Source organism: Larimichthys crocea, chromosome XXI, assembly GCF_000972845.2.
Source record: "Larimichthys crocea isolate SSNF chromosome XXI, L_crocea_2.0, whole genome shotgun sequence".
NCBI classification, from domain to species: Eukaryota; Metazoa; Chordata; class Actinopteri; family Sciaenidae; genus Larimichthys; species Larimichthys crocea.
In genome coordinates this window covers 10,307,276-10,327,514 of record NC_040031.1, presented here as the reverse complement: position 1 = coordinate 10,327,514, position 20,239 = coordinate 10,307,276, and the positions used below count along the sequence as shown (strand labels likewise).

Sequence of the window (20,239 nt, the reverse complement as noted above, 5' to 3'; positions counted from 1 at the left end):
CTGATTTAGCTCAATAATGAGCTTCTGATTAATATTTTAGAGTAATAAAGCCTGAAGTGCTCCGGCTAGAAAATGCATAAAAACCCAATTTGCCCTCAGGATGGCAGGTACATAGTTTGACATTTTGCTGGATTGGATGAGAGATACCACCACCATGTCTGTGCTGACTATAAAGTGACAACCAGGAGGTGGTTAGCTCTCATTTTCTCTACTTAGCTTCCTCTGTCAACATCTTTTATAATGTTCATAGAGGTTGCAGGTTGCCCAGCTCCGGTTCTGGCACGACACTGGCTCTGCCGGGGCAATCTCCTCTTTCTGGTGGTACAATAAAATAAACTCCCGCAATGTTACTTCAGTTCGTAAGCTGGGCTGCCTGGACTGGGAGCTCGGAGAACCGGGTGGAGTGTTTTGGAACACCGGTAAACAACAAGGTGGAGACAAGAAGCAGATGTAGAGCGGAGCATGTTGTGCCAGAACAGGAGCCGAGTGAGCCAGAATGGCAGCTTCTACGGAAGAGACCGAAAAGGACGAACACAGAGGAAACTTAAGAAGAGAAAAGAAGCGAGTGTGGTATCGATTTTCTCGTCTTGCTCTCAGCAAAAATGTCAAACTATTCCTTTAAAGTAGACGCGTGTGACGTTTGATGATACAAAAACATCAGTGTCCACTTGTCCACAGACTGTAAGTCTCCAGTTGTTTGTGTGTGGTTGCTTTGTGCCGCCGTACAATGCTCGATAACACGTTTTCAGGCGATCTGTAATTGGGTTCTTGTGGCTTTAGTGGAAAAAAAAAAGAAAACGCGTTAAAAATAGTTTCGCGGATGAGAGAGGGGCGAACGGCGACAGCAAAGTAGAACAAAGATGATTTAGTGCGGGGATGTTTTGGAGAGTCTGGAATTTAAATGTTACGCTCCACGCCACCAGGCATTTGACTACACATTCGGATTTCGCCTGAGAAAACACGCAGCTCCTCATCTGACAATCAAAACTCAACAGACGCGGCTCCTTAATTTCGTCAAGACGTTGGCCTGAAAACCGGTGGTTCTCCTGTTTATTTTAAGAATCAACTCCGGAGGAGAGAGGGAAAAAAAAAAGAATCAGTTTATTGGGTCAGTGACAGGAGAAAAGTTCTACTTTAGGTTAGAAATGCTACAGGGAACACTCTCAGATCTGTGTCATGTAAAAAAAAGGAGAACATCTCCAATCTAATTTAGGCTACCACACAGCAGAGAGGGATCACCCAGCTCCCCCGTCTATCTGATCACAATGTTCTGGTCTACAACTGTGAGAAATTGAAGAATCTGATAACAGTTTCCAAGCTGGGACCGGGTCTCGCTTGTTTGTGTGTTTGTGTGTCGAGGGGGAGCAGAGTCGAATTATTAAGACTTTTCTAACCCACTGCCGGCTGTGAGGAATGTGATATGAATGCGTTATCCTTCCACCGGAGAGCCAACGGTTTCACACATTCACTTTGAAGGTGAAGGAAACAAAACACATCTGTAACGCAGGATCGCAGAGAAAACAGACTCATGGCGACAGCGGCGGTACACACCGATATGTCTAAAGACGCTTTGTCATCGCCAGCATCTGTTATTTGTTGTTTGAACCAGATACAGGGAAGATAAGACGGGCTACCTGCAACTTTGTGGGCCTGAATAAAGCCCGCTGTTCATCGTAAATGTTATCTAGAGGAGCGAGAGTATATGTTCGAGAAAGAAAAGTAGCAAATGGGCTGATATGAATTCAGAGCGAGTCACACTGCATCAGTTCACATCCTCTCCTTTGGCCTACAGCCACCGTTAGAGAACAACGTCAGTGTACGAAGCAGTAAGAAGTGAAGAGCAGAAGGCAGTGTGTGTTTTCATGTAGGTGTGTGTGTGTGTGTTCAGCTCAGAAGGCACAGCTCTCAGCCAGAAGATGTGTGTGTGACAAAAAAAAGAAGCAAAGGTAGCAGGTGTGTGTTGCCAATGGAGCAGCTGTAGGCGAAGAGATGTCCAGCGGCAGGACAAGGCACGAAAAGCAACGAATGTGAGTGTGTGTGTGTGTGTGTGATGTTCAAATATGAGCCCAGCTCAACCCGTTATGTGCAAAGTAGGAGAAAAACATTGAAAGCAGATAAAGTACACACACACACACGGTTACACAAAGATAACACAATAAAACACCGACAGAGCTGATCTCAGCACAGGAGGCACAGTTCTTCACATCACCTGCTGGGGGCGGTATGACAGCCCTGTGTGTGTGTGTGTGTGTGTGTGTGTGTGTGTGTGTGTGTGTGTGTGTGTGTGTGTGTGTGTGTGTGTCTCAGCAAGTGCCACATAACAAATAAAACACTTAAATGAGAATGAGTTTCATCACGTCATGTGGTTAAATCCCGTCACGTTCATCACAGCAGATGACTCAGGTGTTACCAGGTGCTGCAGCAGCTTGCACTCACGATTCCTTCACAGTTTCTCTCCACAAATGTATCTTTCTTTAACTTTTTTTTTTTAGCATTATGAGTCACTAAAACAATCCAACAAAAGTTTAAAAAAAGGTTTTAAAGAAGCATGAAAACATCTTTTCTAAATCTGCCTCTGCCTTTGACTCATGGGATCCTACGTGAGAACCGTCTCAGTTCACGCACTTCCATACTTAAACTTTGCTATTTTGAGAACACGAGCACGTTCGCTGTCGGTGTACTGCGAGAACTCGGAGGGTGCACTCACGGTCAAAAAGTTGGGCACTGGGGCGGTAGGTAGCGTAGTGGGTTAAGCGGCCGCCCCATGTGTGGAGGATATAGTCCTCACTGCAGCTGGCCCTGGTTTCGAATCCCGCATCGGACGGCTAATTTACTGCATGTCATTCCCCCTCTCTCTGCTTCCTGTCTATCTTCAGCTGTACTATCATAAAAGGCCAAAAAAATCATCTTTAAAAAAAAGTTGGGCACTTGTTGGCCCTCATTGGTCGCCACTTTGGCTATGTAGCGGAACCACCGGCGGACTGTGAGTTGTACAGATGTTTTCGTATTTAGCAGTCAAACAAATGTTGGCGCTTCTGCTCTGTCAGGGTGCAATTAAGCAAAGAAGAAGAAGAAGAAGAAGCGTTAAAATGTTGCAATCGTCAAAACAATCCAGCAGAAATCAACGCACTGCGCCAGGAAGTACATAGCGTACACAAGTGTACTAATGGAAGTATCCGAATTGAGACACAATTTTCTTACAAAGTTTTGGTTATTTCAAAGAGATTTACGTAGTTTGTATCATTTTAAATGGGCAGGGCACAGGTGACGTCACAGATTTCCATGCGCTGATCAAACATCTGCGATATCTGAATCTGATAACATTCGTTGGTTTGGTTGTGTCAACATCAAATCTGATGAAACCACCTCTACGCTCCAGATGAGACTGATTTTGTTTCAAACTTCACGGCATCCTGTGGAGTTTCCGTTTAAACGCGCCGAATGAATTTCCGTCCTTGTAAAATTGGCAAATTTTAAAATCTGGCTTCTGGTTTCTCTTCCCTGCCTTTGTTGGCACATTGGTTGCTGCGTTTCTTGGCACGGTACCGCCACCTGTAGATCGGTGGAACGGGTGCGAAACCATTGGCAGGAATGGAGTCCTTGAAAACAACAACACGAGGAGCCGCATAAATACTTTAAAAACTCCACAGGGTACCTTTAACTTTGAGTGTTTCTTATTTAGTCATGAATATTTAATATTATGGAGAAATTTAAGGGTCTTTAAATAATATATGACTTGTCTTTTGACTTCAATCACTTGGAGAAGATGCAACTGACATGAACAACAATCTGAAAGCCAGAGTTTCTCAGCATAACATGATTTAAAGGTCCAGTGTCTAAGATTTCTTTGCAGGAATGGAATATAATATTCATTAGTATGTTTTCATTAGTGTTTAATGAATAATTGGTCTGTCTTAAAAGAGCAGGTCCTCATCCATGGAGTCCTGCTTGGAAGAAGAGTGTGAGGCGTGGGAGAGTATACATTTGGTTGCAATCTGCAACTCCACCACTAGGTGTCCTTAAATCCCACACACTGGACCTTTAACTGTTGAGTCATTAATAGCAATCGACAATCAGTCAAACCCATGCATACATATATTAGTTTGGCATACAAGGGGCAGTAAAAATAATACTTATCGCACTTTGAAAGACATTTCAGTCACAACTTTTCCATATTTTCCAGACCTGCATAGGAACCTTGAGTTAATCTTCCTCATCAGCCACCAGCTGCTTCTTGATAAACACATCTTTGGATGGATTTACAGCCTCCGCTCAAACCAAATACTTTGATTTTCCTTCCTTCTCTCTGCGGCACACGTTTTCTGTTCAATACAATCTAGCATTACTTGTGTGACTGATATTTGCTCGGAGGCCATAAATGTGTAAATGGGTGTTATTTTTACGATACTAAATCATGATAAGAAAAATCGTTAATGTGCCACCTGCGTGGGAAAGAAAAATCTAATCTGAGCCGATCATATAAATCCAGCCAAAGTGTAAACTCAGAGCTAAACAGTACATAAAACTAACAAATGAAATCTGCAGTCTGCAGGGAGGGGGGGGGGCTCTTAATGGAAAATCAGGACAGGAAGTGCAGTTTATGGAGGTACAGTCTAAGGCGTCCGGTGGATCCGCCCCCCAGGGCTAGTGGTTAATGAAGCCGAGCTGCTGATGGGGGTTAAATTAAAGGATCCCCAGATCCAGTGGGGGTTTTTCCTTTACCCCATCATATGGGCCTTAATCTGGGCACAATTGCTTCTGACAGTCTCTAATTCCACTGGGATATAGGAGTCAGTTTGGAGCCTTAACGCCCATGAGAGGGAAAAAGAAGCAGAGCGACATTCCTTTTCTAGTCTCGAACCAAAGTGGTGAAGCCAGTACACTTTGTGCGAGAGCGTGAGACAACAACAGCAATCAAACGTCTCTGTCCTTGTCATAAAAACATAAAAACGCTGGAACAAATTATGTGTTTCTGACTGGTTCTTCATGCCCGAGCACTCCAGTCTTTTTCTTCTTCCAAAATACACCCAAACCGGACCACATGGGGATTAAAGTCCGGTCCAGAGAACCAGTGTGCCTCCATCCAAACATGAAATTCAGAAGACGGACTTCTGGCCTCATTAGTGTGTCATGCAGTCAAACCAATGCTCTCCCAGAACATTTCTCCCTTTGTCTGGATGTGGATAAAGACTGCAGCAGTGGCCTGCAGTCACCGTGTGGTGTTTAAAAGCAGGCTGGCTCTGTAGAAGTTCATGCCAGCGCTGCAGTGATCTTTTCTGAGTCTGAATGGCCAAAAGGCAAAAAAAAAAAAGTCTTTATCGTGTTTCTGTGAGTCTGCTGAAAGGTGTCAAGGCTTCGCTAAACCCGGCGGGGCTTCAGAGGAAAGTCATACGGTATAAACTCCCAGCAAATCATCTTAAAACCAAACATTTTTACAAGTCATCACAGGCAGACATGGTTCTCGTAACGGCGCCTTGTGAGGCGGAACTCGCATAAAGTGGAGTTACGACAGTGAAAAGTGGCAGGTGAGGACTTGAGAAGAGGGAGTCATGGCCCAGGGTTCTTTTCACACTAGTGAACTAGTCCTCCAGTTATTTGTTAGACCTCGAAAAATCACTTCTGATAACTCCCCAGTCGGTGTCCAAAGTCTCAATCCTGACCTGCGGGGCTACGACACGCTGTTTAGTGCCTAAGTTTATACTCAGAGACCGCAGGGCTGCAGAATAACAGCAGATGCTGATGGTGCCGTTTCTGTGCTCCTTTCTTTCAGTGCTTCGCATACAGTTTTTCTGTTAATGGAGTCCAGAAGTGGGACATTTGCATGTTAGATATTCCCCCCTCTCTCTCTCTCTCTCTCTGTGCTGTACACAGTCAAAGTCGGTATTTGTGGTGATTTGTGTTTTTCCTGCGGCCCGACCCTTCGCTTCTTATTTCTTCTTAAGCTGCCCTTGGAAAGAGAGATATGCTAAGATGTGAAACCTCGAAAAGAGACGATTATTTTATAGTTACATTTTAAGGCTCAGCTCTGACTTCGAGAGAGAAGAACTACGTTTGAGTCTACACCACGTTCTCCAATCAGAGCCTCGACTGGTGGGTGACCTCCCGAATATGAGTGGAAGTGAATGGAACAACCATTATTTGGTGACCGTTTGGTCTCGCCTTCATTTGGTTTACTTTAACTGGGAACCCAAACTGGTGCAGGAAGGTGAAAGCGAGAAAATCTAACACGTTGTAAGCGGCCTCTACAGTGTCTGTTGCCGTACCGGCGCTGGAACTTTAGATACACAGGATGACTTGCTGGTTTATTTCCCAGGGAATACAGTGATTTTGCCGGCCTTGGCCAGCCGCTGGATGATCTGGGCTTCGTAGTCCGCGTCGTGGACGCCGGTCTTCCTGAACTCTCCGGAGTAGCGGTTCTGCTCCCAGTAATGGTGCCAGTTTCCTCGGCTGTCGGCGCCAAAACCAAACACGTTCACCTGGAGGAGAGTCGGGCATGGGGTGAACGAATGATTTACAGTGTGTGGTTATTTAAAAGCAGAGAGAGAGGAAGAAGGAGAAACTGACCTCATCACAGACGTGCAGGGCGAAGAACAGCACGAGCATGCCAGTGGACGGGTAGCGCCCGTGATGTCTGGTCCAGTGGTCGTGGATGTATTTAAAGAATGCTGGGTTGAAGATCTGGACCTGGAAGATGTTTTCAAAGACAGAGAATCAAACTAAAACTCTGCATGGAAAGTTGGAGGAAAACTTTTTTCCACAGTTTCACAAATATCCCCAAAAAAACAATTTTTTTTTCTGGATCGTTAAATCCAAGTTTCTCTAAACTTAAATTTTAATAGTCCGTCTCAGTCTGCTGTGAAAGATTAAAGGCGCTGTTAACCAAACGAACAGTAATTACACATTCATCATCCGCCTGTAGGTGATGTTCAGTCCCAACAAACAGACTTTTAGGCTGCTTAGAGCTCCGCGGTGGAGGAGTAAATCTTATAAATCTATATTTCTGGGTCGGCTCCAAAGACACAGGAAAAGCCGAAAGTCTCTGACCGGGCGAAGATATTCACAAAGTCTTAACATAGTGGGGGGATTAATTTTGAGTTTATTTATTTTCAGGGATTAAAGAGCGAGCAGAAGATTAGTTAAAACAAAGGAAAGGTTCATAATCTAACTGTAATCCGGCCTCGACAACGGGGACGTTATAATTGCAGCAGAGAGGGGTCACTCGGTGTGTGTGCATTAGTGTGTGTGAGAGAGAGTGTAACTGAAATGAGCGTTGAAAATACACACCTTGTCTTTATCTACACGGAGGAACTGCTTCACTGGAGCGTACGTACTGGGAGAGAGAGAAATTGATTAAACACATTCAATCTGCACTTTATGTGACTGCTGCAGCTATGAATCGTGGATGATTGACAGCTGACAGATTGTTTCAGCCTACTGTGTGTGTGTGTGTGTGTGTGTGTGTGTGTGTGTGTGTGTCCGTCCAACAGAGTGTAGTTGTGTGTATGCGTATCTTACTTAAAGTCAAACGGTGGATACCAATATTTTAGTGTCCCTAAACTGTGTGCACTGTATGTCCTGAATTAGTTTTGTGTGCACTCGCATATGTGTTAATCCATGCATATCTACGTGTGTGTGTGTGTGTGTGTGTGTGTGTGTGTGTGTGTGTGTGTGTCTCACAATCGAATCTGGCCGGTAGACAGAGCGCTGGTGATCCAGACGAGATCCAGTGTTTTGAAGGGAACCAGGACGAAGCTGACGTTGGCCACCAGGTTCTTGGCGCTCTCCGGGTACATGAAGTGGTGAGTGGTGTGGCTGCCGGCGTCTTCTTCGTAGCCCACCGTGGGGGCCAGGTTTATCCTAAGACAAGAGAGAAACGATACAGAAGATGTACTGCGGGTCTTCAGGCACTCGCTTTAGCTTTAACTGAAGTCCAAAAGGTGCCATAAGGGATCTTGTTTCACACTCGTTCTCATTTCAAGCCAACCAACTTCAGCACACTCATTTAAAGCTGCATTCATTTATTTTTTGACCACTTGGGGGCAGCAAAACAAGTTATAAACACAAAAATCGACATTTATTAAAGCTGTTCAATGAATGAAAGTCCAATATTTACTCTCATTTTAGCTCCTAAAAGAAGAATCTGGCTCCTTAGCTACTAAATACTCCACTATGTTTATTAGCTCGTCTCTCGCTGTTTGTCTTGAAGGTAGGGGCTGTAAAACCAAAACAATGAGCTGAAAGACGTTAAAATGGCTCCAGTAGATAGGGGGGTAATTCTCTGTGGCGTTGTCGCTTCAAGCATCTGTACCTTTCACATCACCCATTTGAGTAAAGACGGTAAATGGACTGTACTCATACAGCTCCTCCGTAGTCATCCGACCACTCAAAGTGCTTTTACACTACAAATCACATTCAGCCATTCATACACTGACGGCGCTGGCTGTCACGCAAGGTGCCAACTGCTCATCAGAAGGAAGATAATCACATTCACACACCGGTGACGCAGCCTTCAGGAGCAATTTGAGGTTCGGTGTCTCGCCCAAGGACACTTCGACAGGCAGACTGTAAGGAGCCGGGATCGGACCACGTGTTTCCTGATCAGTGGACTACTGCCTGAGCCACAACTGTGTGAGGTATTATTGGTTTTTATTTGGAAAGAGGGTTGTGTTATTTCTTCTTTCACTGTTAAATAGCTTTAAGTGAGACTCCATGAACACACAACAACAGCCTGCTGTAACCACGCAGGGTGGGTCTTTGTGTCCGTGTGATTTTAGGACGGTGGTTCCTAATCTTTTTTTTCTCCCTACTCGTACGTAAGAAAATCCCAAAATATAGTTTCTTTTTTTGGTCCTGCTGAGTCAACAGCACTCTCACGTTTCTCAGGCATGTTGTTTCATTCATAAAATAATCATGCTCTGACTGCAGCAGCCGGCTGACCTGATGAAACATGACGTGGATTCTAATTTTGTCAACCTTCAGACAAAAACCTTGTGCGCCCCCGTGTGATCTGCCCAGACTCCAGGTTGGGATTAGACCGACCTCTCCACATTTTAGTCTTCTCTCTTGGACTGTGCAGACCTTTTCCTGCTACAAACTGCATGTTGTCGTTTGGTGTCTTGTGGTTTGTCTGAGGACTTTCCAGCAGGATATTGTATTATATGATAAAATAAGTATATTTAGGCCGGTGTAACTTTCAGTCAGACGGTAAGTAAACCGCGCAGCTCTGTCTGACTTTTTTTCTGTGTTTACTGTAGCTCTGACTCACTGTCTGGAGGAGTGAGCTGTTTATGTAAACACGAAGGTGCACCAGCAAAGAAAAAGAAGGAAAGAGAAGATGGTCACTGAGTGCAGCTGTCCATATGTCAGCGAAACAGATGTTTGTTCAGATCGGGGGAGTGAAAAAGCAGACAGACAGGAGGTGGGTGGTGGTGGTGGTGGCGAGCAGAGCTGATGCAGTCAGAGCTGATTTTAAAAAACAAATGAGAATCAAACTGCGGCGATGAAAAAAAAAAAAGAGATGGAAGTTGGAGGCTTCCCACACAGGTCTACTGAGAGAGCAACACTAATGGATGCTAATGCCTTTAAAACGCACAAACACAAAAATACTAGTCATTCCCGCAGAGGCTTTCATGCCGCAAACACGTGGCCACACAACACACACACACACACACACACTCACACTGCAGGAAACAACATATAGCTGTGTGTTCATGCCAACTGACAACAATCAGGCTCTGTGATTCATCGCCGCTGCGGGAAAACGAGCCTGGAAACAGACACGAGACAAAAGGATTTGTGTGCCTCTTTGCATGGGTGTGTATGTGACAGAGGCAGCTTCTTAGGACATAAAGCTCTCTGCGGTGACCTCACACGAGTCAGATGACGTCCCCCTCGTCAGCCAATAGGAGAGCTGAGAAAGGGACGGCATTAAAGAGCGAGATTAAATATAAGCTAGGAACGCACATCTGCTGCCGGCTTCTTTAAAAGTACTTCTGCACACAAACAATCTTGTATGATGTAACTTTAAGGGCACATACGATGCAGCGTGATGTTATGCTGCTCTCCTGATGTGAACTCTCTTCGCTCCAGCTGTCTCTCCCTCCTCCTCCTCATCTGTTCCCGTCATCATCTTCATCCTCTATCTCCGAATCTTTCAATCTAACTCATCTCCGCTGTCTTATCTCACCTCATGACGTAGTTGTGTCCGTCAATGGTCGCCCCATATCCGGCCCCGCGCAGGTTTCCGGAGTTTCCCACCACGGCGCAGCGCAGGCAGCGTCCTGGATCCCACGAGCCGTACGGCGACCTCCCGGGAATCACCTGAAACAGACGGACGAGCCGAGATCGAGTTAATAGAATTCGGCAGGAAAATGAAGCGACACAAGCACTAGGACAGCTGAATGACACGAAATAACATAACCTGCATCTCAGACCGGACTGTCAGAATACATCCTGCCATCCTCTCAATACTGGGGTGAATTCTTCATGAGCCCCTCCATGAAAAATGCATAAGCGCCCTTTCTGCCCTCGGGGAACCAGACTGAGATATCTAAACACTCAGCCTCATGTGAATGTGCTGGACTGAAGAAATACTAAGATACACAGATGCATTAAAGAAGAATGAGCTGGGTCACTCGTAGTCCTAAAGTCTAATAAAGACAATTTGTACTCCTTTGCCCAAGAGTGAAGTGAAGTAATGACTTGGCTGATTTAAAAGTACCTGGGTAATGGAAAGATGAATTAACAATATAAAATACCTGGAACAGCCTGAGCAGCACCTGCTGGATGCTGTGGGGTTTAAACTGGGGCTGTAACATCTAGAGAGGAAGAGAGAGAAAGTGTGGTTAGGACGTGTAGCTGATCCTCTGCAGACAAATCGGATGTGACAACAGACTTTATATTTAGTTACTTTTCCGTGTGCACCCATGTCCGTGTGTATGCGTGCGCTTGTCGGCATTCATGTGCAAATAAGCAGGTGCTTGAGCCCGAGTGTGTGTTTTTTTTTTAAGGTTGTCTCAGAGTGACAGGACGCGGTCAGACCGGGCGAGCCGTGGTCAGAGGAGCAAAGACTCTGTCGACATGTCAGAAAACAGATGACGGTGGAAGAAGGAGGGATGGAAAATGCCAAACACAAAGAAATGTGAAGAATCCAGACACCTCGTAAACTTCTCACTCCCACCCCGAGTGTTTCTGCTTTTTTCTGACTTGTATCTGGTTGCTTCTCTTTTTATTTTTATTACACCTTAAACATATAGCGTGAAATGCAGGCACTGTCAGTCCTCACAAAACAGAGATGTCCAAAAGACTTCTACTCGGAGGGATAAACAAAAACAATAGCAGCGATGACAACTAGCTCCAAAACACACACACACACAAAAATGACTAGAATAAATAGAGGGCGGATAAAAGGAGGGAAAGTTATGTGCTGAATGTAAAGCGGGAGGAAGAAGAAATGTGCACGGCGGATAAAGGAACGAGACATGTAAACAGAGCTGAGGGAAAGAAGTGGAGGTGATGTTGCCCTTTAAAGTACCCGACTGTCAAAGCCTTCATGGATAAGTGTCACCATGAATGTGTTTTCTATGCATATCAGGATTTCCTGTTCAGCTACACTGTTGACTTTCTTGTTGTTAAAGAACATAACAATGGTTCAGCTTGAATATAATCTACTAAAAGGTCCAGTGAGGAGGATTTAGTGGCACCTAGTGGTGAAGTTTCAAGATTGCAACCACATGAATACTCTCCCACGCCTCACCCTCTTCCTTCCAAGCTCAAAACTCTGGATGGCAAATTCACATAAAAAGTCTTGATGGGATCTGATCGATATAATGTTTTATTTTTGAGATGCAGATCTGACAATATTCAGTTATTAATGGTCACATTTGGCACTTAAGCTGCTTTTTTTTTGTATGTGTGTGTGAATTATTCAAACCTCCGCTCGCTAAAATAAAATAACAAAGATGACTTACATTAGAAGTGCATTAGGAAAGCCGGTGTGAACAAGAGGAGTGACGACAAGCAAAACCTTGAATCTGTTAACATCAGTGTGCTCCAAGGGCATGAAATATCACAAAGACATTCACAGTCAGGAGTGAGAATATATTTCGTTTAAATAAGAGGAATGGCATTTTTTATTATTATTTCTTTCTTTTCTTTTCTTTTGGATCGTGGTTTTCAATTGCTTCCTTGTGCGGCGTAAAGAGGAACGATGACACATGCTAGCAAGCGGCTGACAAAGAGAAGTTGTTCGATTAAAGAAGGGAAAGGGAAATTCTTTTAGTGTCTGCCAAGCCGCACAGGCAAATATGCATTCATGCATATGGAGAGAAAGCGAGCACCTGCACACACAAAAAAAATAATAATAATCCTCCTACACAAAAAAATGCACACGCAGAAAAGTTTCATCAGGATATTGGCAGCGACTCCGTGGCTGTTCCTCTCCACAGCTTCACTCTTTCTGCCTCTCTCCCACGCAGCAATCTTCATTTTCACACTCCTTTGTCGCCACTTCCTTTTCACCCACCACCGGCCCTAATCCGCTTTTCCCAACACAGATCTCATTCACTTTACAACTTCATTCACACAACCTCTCCAACCAGTCTTCTTGCCCTCATGTCTAATTCCTTCTCTTTAATTTCCCTTGCACCCTCTTTGTTTTTTACCTCCCCCTCTTGTCTTTCTTCATCTCTTTGTCTCCGGGATGCCCTGGCACCATGCAGCTAGTCAGTGCCAATCAGAGACCACTAAATCTTTCCGTAACTTTGCCTCTCGTGCTGTTACCTCCCTGCATTTTCCTCTCTTTTCCATTCCCTTATCTGTCTTTCCATTCTCCTTGATCCCTCCATCCTTTACCTTCTGTCTCCGACTCCCTGCATGATGCCAGTAGTCGGCTTTGGCACGCTGCACCGCTGTTCAGGGGCTACTAATTTTTTGGCAGCCGTGCCAAATGTCGTCTTGCTTCCTTCCTTCTCAGCTGTCCTCTGACTACTGATGTATACGCTCCCTGGCACCTACTCGCAAGTAAATACAACTTATCTTTTTTCACTTAAAGTAATATTTCACACGGGCAGAAGACACAAAGCAAAGAGACGCTGCACCAAGTTCAAACTAATAAAGCGTTGCACCACTGAAACAACTTCCGGCATAGGTGAAATATTTGCACCCAGTAACTGCTGCCTTGCTAAAAGAACCAAATAACTCTAAGCCTAACGGTCTTTAAAGGCGTGTGAGATTTAGGAGTATTTATTTATTGGCCGCTAGGTGAACTATATAAGACTGGAGAGTGACAGCAATATTTAGTGCACAAAAATAGCACAATACAATACACAACAGACAGCACAATGGTGCAGTGGTTAGCGACCCTGATAAGGATAACAGTCATGAAAAATAATGACTAAAACACAGCACAACATACCTCAAAGAACAACCTATTATTCCATTGATAAACCTAAATGACCAAATAACATCAGGTAAACTGCAGCAAGACTAACGCACATATTTCTCCATGTATGCACACAGATATCTACGTGAACATTTTTGTTCTTTGAACCCTAAAACTGAAATGTTGGACGTGGTTTTACAAGTTGTAATGTTAGAGTGACTTCCTGCTACTGTTTGATTTTACTGATTTTCATATTACTAGTTTGTATTGACAAATGAACACGCTCTGGAGGAAACCCATGTAGCTAATAATACATTTAGAAAGGCACAAACTAAGTAAAGCATTCATGAATAGCAGGTATAACCTAATCCTGGACTGTAATGTCAGACATCTTTGGAGGCGAATGTACACGCCTCAGTTTCCCCCGTTCCAGCTCTCGATATATAATTTTCAAACATACAAAATTATTCATTGAAAATAACCTTGAGTGATTTTTCTGAGTGAACCAAAGTGGCGAGTACGACACGGGGTCCCTTCATCAAATGAAGATTGATGTTTTGGGTGTTTATAATCTTAAATCTGGGAATGTTTCACCAAACTAAAAACACCCGCACAACTAATCATTCTTTCCAACGTTTCTTTCTCTGAACGCTCCAGTCATTTCCCTCCAGGAGTGCACAACAACGCATTAGGTTTGATTGAAGAGCATGTACTCCCAGTCATGCATACGAGTAATCATTTTTGTTTTCCTCCCTTCTTAACGTTGGTTGATTGGATACGGGATTCAAAAGCAAGTCAAGTGATGCAAACAAACAAAAAAAAAAAAAGACAAAGATGTTTCACCTGTTTTGTTTGAATATGTCGGCTGTCCATATTACTCCACTTCAGACTGAAGAATTTCTCTCAGATGTGAGGAAAACCAGTAATTGACAAGGGAGCACTTAGAAGGCTACTAGTGATGTCTGCCTCGAAAACTCTTTAACGGGAAACAACCTCTTACCCTCCCAACAGAAATGGCTCCCCTTCACATTATGCTGCCCGAAAAGCAAATATTGGTCCGTGCATTATTCTCTCCTGTGGTCTCCGACCATTCATCTTTCTATTCTCTTTTCATCTCCACCCAGCCATCCATTAACTCAGGTTAACTTAAAATGGTTTTATTGATCCTGTGGAGACAGTCTTCGGAGTAGACCGTCCACTATAAATCCTCAATGGTAAATTTAATATGTCAATTTCTGCTAAACTAATTACATCAGTACAACGTCTTACTCGCGTCTGTGCTGTGGAGTATCTGTATTTTTTAAACAGAAATAACGTCTTCATACTCGTTTGTCTTTGTTTCTATGTCTCTTTGCCATACAATACGATCAATATGAAACTCAGCACTCTGATGTTCATATTAAAAGCCTCCCTATAAAAGGAAGGCTGCAATACTTTTAACGTAACAACTCTGGAGCCAGTGTTGACTTCCATTCACAGCGGTTTTATTATCATTCTGAGTCTTGCTCTTCTGACAGAATTAGGACTGCAGAAATGGATGTTACACTGAATTCATCAAGACAAACAAGGAGGAAGTTTTGAGTGTGTATTAACTAGGGAACAGGAGAAATAACGGTCTGCCCCTGATATAAACCTATAAACCAAATAAAGACCTGAGTTTTACATTTAGTCATTTAGGTGATGCTTTTACCCAAAGTGACTTACAGGCATGTTAGTGCAGCAGTAAGTACTACTCGTCTAGAATCAAGTGAAACTTGAGATGGGGGATAGATTTAGCATGTCCAGTTGTTGGTAGTGTTGGAGAGGAGGTATTCTCTGAAGAGCTGGGTCTTTGAAGGTAGAGAGGGACGCCCCTGATCTAGTAGGAACATGTAGGACGTTCCACTAACAAGGAACAACAGACGAGAAAAGTATGTATTGCCCTGAGAGTGCGGGTGGCAGAGCCAAGCAACGTTCATCAGAGGAATGCAACAGTTGGTAGCAAGTAAGCCCCTGTGGCATTCAAGTAGTTGGGTGCAGAGCCAAAGACTACTTTGTAGGTGGGCATTGGGGATTTGAATTTAATGCGGGCCGCTACAGGTAGCAAGGTTTCTAAATAATGAGAATGTGCAGCATATTTACTCCTTTCAAAGTCAACAGGTGCCATCGCCCAAGGTGGTTATTTGTTGGTTATTGTTCTTCCTGAAAGAATAGGCTTTGTTTTTCACAGTGCTGATGTTGTCCCTTTGTCCATGACCTTGCCACAACAACTTTTGCTTGGAAAAACAAAAAGTCTGAAATATGATTGAGATTTCAAGAGTTGTGCACAGAATATTTGTAACATTGGATGTGATGGTCTATCTGATACGGAATAATAGAAAGGCATCCCTGACAGGAAAACAGACAAACACTGATCAAACAGGTCTACGAGACTGCCGACCTCCTGCTTGTTTTGGCCCTGTACGTCTCTTCTCTTTGTTCTCTCTTTTTCCATGTGTTCTATATTCTTCCTTTCTGTTTTTGTCTTCCTCACCCTCCCCATTTTCTCTGTTTTCACTCTTCATTGTCCTATTTCGTAATTTCACCACACCCATTACAGATCCACGTCTCCCCTTTCTTTGCTTTGTTCTATGTGATCACCTCTATTTCTTCCCCTATTCAATTCCCCTCACCTCTCTGTCTTTTCTTCCTCTCATTTATTTCTCCTTCTTCCTCCCTCCCAGTTCATCACCTCCCTGTTGCAGTGTGACCTAATGACTTGGCAGCTGTTGGCCTGTGTTTGCAGATTTCTGCCATTTCGGAGCTGGACTGAAGCTACAGTCTGAAATAGGACTTTAAACCAACTCCCGAAGGACTCTATGCAAGAGTGGAAATGACACTAAAAACATATGCACGCAGTTACTTATAGATTCACAACAAAGGAAAGGAAAGAAGAGAAGAAAAGGCCAGAGACCAACCATGTAATGTTGCACCATGACATTTGGACGGCAGGGATACACGAGGAGCATGTAGTGCTTGTAAGATGGGGATTGGTTGGCTCCACGACAAAGGAGGATGAGGAGGATGAAGGGAGATCTGCGATTATGATGTATTACTCTCCCATTGCTGATGTCCTGATAATATTATATCTCCCATGCAACCCTCCTCTGTGCCATACAGACAAATGAAAAGTGTGTGATGGTGTAAAAACCCTATAATGTCCCACAAAACACATGTTTTGATGAGGTTTTCAGAGAATATTATAGTGTTTTAAAGGTCCAGTGTGTAGCATTTAGTGGCATCTAGTGGTGAAGTTGTAGATTGCAACCCACTGAATACCACTCACCTCACAGTCTTGTTTCAAGCAAGAAGGAGAAACTACAGTGTCCCTATCTAGATCCAGTGTTTGGTTTGTGCATTTCTTTGGCTTTTTCCAAGCTTTATTTTTGATAGAGACAGCTGAAAGGGCCGCAGGTCGGATTCAAACCCTTCGTACATGGGATGGATGTTCTACCAACTGAGCTAATCGACACCGCATTATGTTCCAGTTCTGTCAGTTCTGCTTTAAAATGTTACACAGTGGGCTTTTGAATCAGGAAAAACAGTCTGCAGGTTCACTTTACATCATCTATGCTAATGTATTCTGTCCTGTAAATGTGCAGTTTTATTCCAAAAAAAAGAAATTAAACCACTGAAGCCTCGTGTGTAGGATTTAAAATGTCTACGATGATTCCCAGATGCAAAAACACACACTGAGCCCTCTCTTAACCCAAAAGTTGACAGAACAAAGACATTTCAAACATTTGTAACTGCAGAACATAACTAACTACAGTCTATTAGCAAACTAAGTGTAACATTTGACTAAATATATATTGTACTGTATGCGCCTGTGATGTTGGCGAATACATGCAATCCTTACTTTAAAGGAATAGTTCAACAGATGGGAAATATTCGAGTTAGATAGTTTGTATGTGAAGCTAGAGTAAGGATTAGTTAGCTTAGCATAGCATAAAGACTGGAAGAAGGGGGAAACTGCTAGCCTGGCTGTGTCTTAAAATTTAATTAATCAAATGTCCAAAAATTCTGGCAATGCTGCAATGTGCATTGCAAGTGAACATGCTGAATGTGGCTACAGTGCGTGCTCTGATTAGTTTGGAAGTCATACGTTTGTTTGAATGAAAACTGAACTCCTGGTATTTGCTCCCGGTGTTCTTCAACACAGACTTGGTAGAAGTTAATAAGCAGAGAAGCAAACCAGCTTGGAAAGTGACACTTTTTCTTTTTTAATGAGTATCTAATTTGGAAAATGGATCATGTGAATTTTGTAAAAGTAACTGATGAATACTCTCAGGCAAGGCAACACTGGCCTTAAAGGCAAAAAGAAATTTTAAAATCTGACCTTGAAAGAGGAATTTGGTGCAGTGGTAGAATGAGGATGTTTAACTTGGCAAGAAGTAGACTACTTTCAATTAAATCCAAATATAATAGGAAAAGTACTTTAGACAGCTTGTACTACGCCAAAACGGAGAGAGATGGCTTTGAATTAAAAATGAAGAAGACTTGTGACTGACTTTTAGATTTTAAGATTTTAAGATTTAAAGGGTAAATGGTAAATGGACTGTACTTATATAGCGTTGTCTTCTTGCCATGCAGGATGCCAGTTTTTGGGGAATTTTGGGGGTCAGCTCCAAATCTTGCTCAAGGACACTTCGACATGCAGAGAACCAGGGGGGGCCGGGGATCGAACGAACTGTTAGTGGATGAACCACTCTACCTCCTGAGCTACATATAATGGGGCCATTACATGTATACAAGACTGTTCAGATCCAAATCCAATAGTTTTTCAACATACATAAATACATTTATATAATTATATCCATATAACATTAAACAAACACTAATTTTACCCACACAAATGACCACCTGCGTTAAAAACGTCACTGCCTACAAGCATTGCTGAGACTAATTATCACGTATCTCATTAGTACAAAAACAGTACAAAATGCAAAAACAATACGCCTAGCTGTTTCTCTGTTTCTAGTCTTTATGCTAAGCCAAGCTATGTGGCGTCACATTTACCGTACAGACGTGACAGTGGTATCAATCTTCTCATTTAACTCTTTGGAAAAAGTGAATAAACTGAAGGATTTACTGACACCTAGTTGTGGAGTTGCAGACTGCAACCAAATGAATACTCTCCTACGCCTCACCCTCTCCTTGCAAACTTGTAGGAAAACTCTGGCTGCCAAATTTACAGAAAAAAACAAAAGTTCATATCTAGATCAGTATTTGATTTGCCGCTCTTACTGTAGATATAAAGGGCTCATCTTTTCTTATTTTCAGGTGGTTTTACACTAATGGAAACATACTGATGAATATTATATTCTATTCCTGACAATAAATACTAAATCTCACACACTGGACCTTTAATGTTCACTCAATATGCACCTGTGACCTTAACTTAACGTACAAATAAAGTTAAATAATTCGGTTACTTACCACCCACCAGTAGTAGACATCAGACGACAGCTGGATGTTCTCTTTGGTCCAAACCGGTGAGATATCCGGGTCGTAGTTCTCATCGAACCAGTCAGAGACGCCGGGGTCTCCGACACAGCGTGGGCAGGCACATGTCTTCTGCTGTGTGTTGTCAGGTGGTGTTAGCCTGTGTGCCCCGATGTAGTTAGGCACTAGCTTCACCCGCCTCGACTCCTCCCACCCAGGCGGCTCCAGGTAGTTGAAGCTGACGCCCCCGCGGAGGGAGACGGAGAAGAAGAGTGAGGTGAGGAAGACGAGAGCTAGAGAGCCGAGGAGGACCCAGACTCTCCGGGAACATCTCACCCTGCCTCCTTTCTCCGCCCCGCCTCCTATCCCAGTACTACCTCCGCCTCCTGCTGCTGCTCCAGCCGTCCCTCCGCTCAGCCAGGGCCTGACCTCGGAGAGTCTGGGAGCTCCCCTGGATGGACCCCCTCTGCCCCAGGACCCCCAGCCCCACCGTCTGTCCCGGTGCAGAGTGGAGGACGGGATACGGCCCCCCCATGGCCATGCCCCCACCCCTAGGCCTGCCACTGTCCCCAGCCCACCAGCTCCTCCGCCGCTGCCGCCGCCTCCACGCAACAACCACCAAGGTCTGGTCAGCGTGACCGGGATAGCCCCCCCTGACTAGCACAAGATCACCCACTATATCAGACTAGTAAACACACACACAGACACACACACACACACACACCAATGGATGACAATGTGTCAGAGTCAATTTGTCTCACAGTCAAGCTGTGCGCTCAGCGATGCTCCTACGCTTTCTCTCTTGAATATCTCTCTCCTTCACAGCTATGTGCTCGCCTCACACAGAAATGACACACACTCACACACTCACACACACACACACACACACAGAGTCGCAGCTGAATTACACACAGCTGTAGCCCGACTGCTTCGGGAAGTCCTTTGCTTTCAATGAGAGGTGATCTCTCTCCTTCAGCTTCGATCACAGTCTTTCTTCATTCCCTCCTTCTTTACTTTCTAACTTCTCTGTCTCCTCTCTCCCCTTTCCCTCTCCCTCTTTTCTTTTTGCGATTAACTGCAGTGTCCATCTTCAGTAAAATCCAGCGCACGGTGTGGATGGATGCAGCAGGTCCTTCTCGCTTTCTCTGCCATCTGTCTGATTGTTGAGCTCGGCTCCAGCGCTCTGCTTTCTCTCTCTCTCTCTCTCTCTTCCTTTTTTTTTGTGTCTCTCTCTCGTTGCACTGGAGCGACGTAGCCAAGGAAAGCTGGCAGACTAGTTGAGAGCAGCGGAGAGAGGGAGGAGGGAAGAAGGGAGGAGGAGAGGGAGGAGCAGCAGGAGGGAGGAGGTCGGGCCTGAAGGGTGTTCCATCACGTCTCTAGCCATCCTCGACCAAA

General features: G+C 44.1%; 1 protein-coding gene across 1 annotated transcript; it reads right to left on the bottom strand.

The window, feature by feature from the left end:
* Positions 1–2,869: 2,869 nt before the first annotated feature.
* st3gal2 (ST3 beta-galactoside alpha-2,3-sialyltransferase 2) lies at positions 2,870–20,228 on the bottom strand. The gene is made up of 8 exons (XM_027272985.1): positions 20,198–20,228; positions 18,839–19,497; positions 10,758–10,817; positions 10,187–10,320; positions 7,678–7,857; positions 7,285–7,330; positions 6,565–6,684; positions 2,870–6,476 (listed from the first exon to the last, which is right to left on the bottom strand). The coding sequence occupies exons 1-8, from the start codon at positions 20,226–20,228 to the stop codon at positions 6,303–6,305; spliced, it is 1,404 nt and encodes a 467-aa protein (XP_027128786.1). The 3' UTR covers positions 2,870–6,302.
* Between the last annotated feature and the right edge of the window lie 11 nt (positions 20,229–20,239).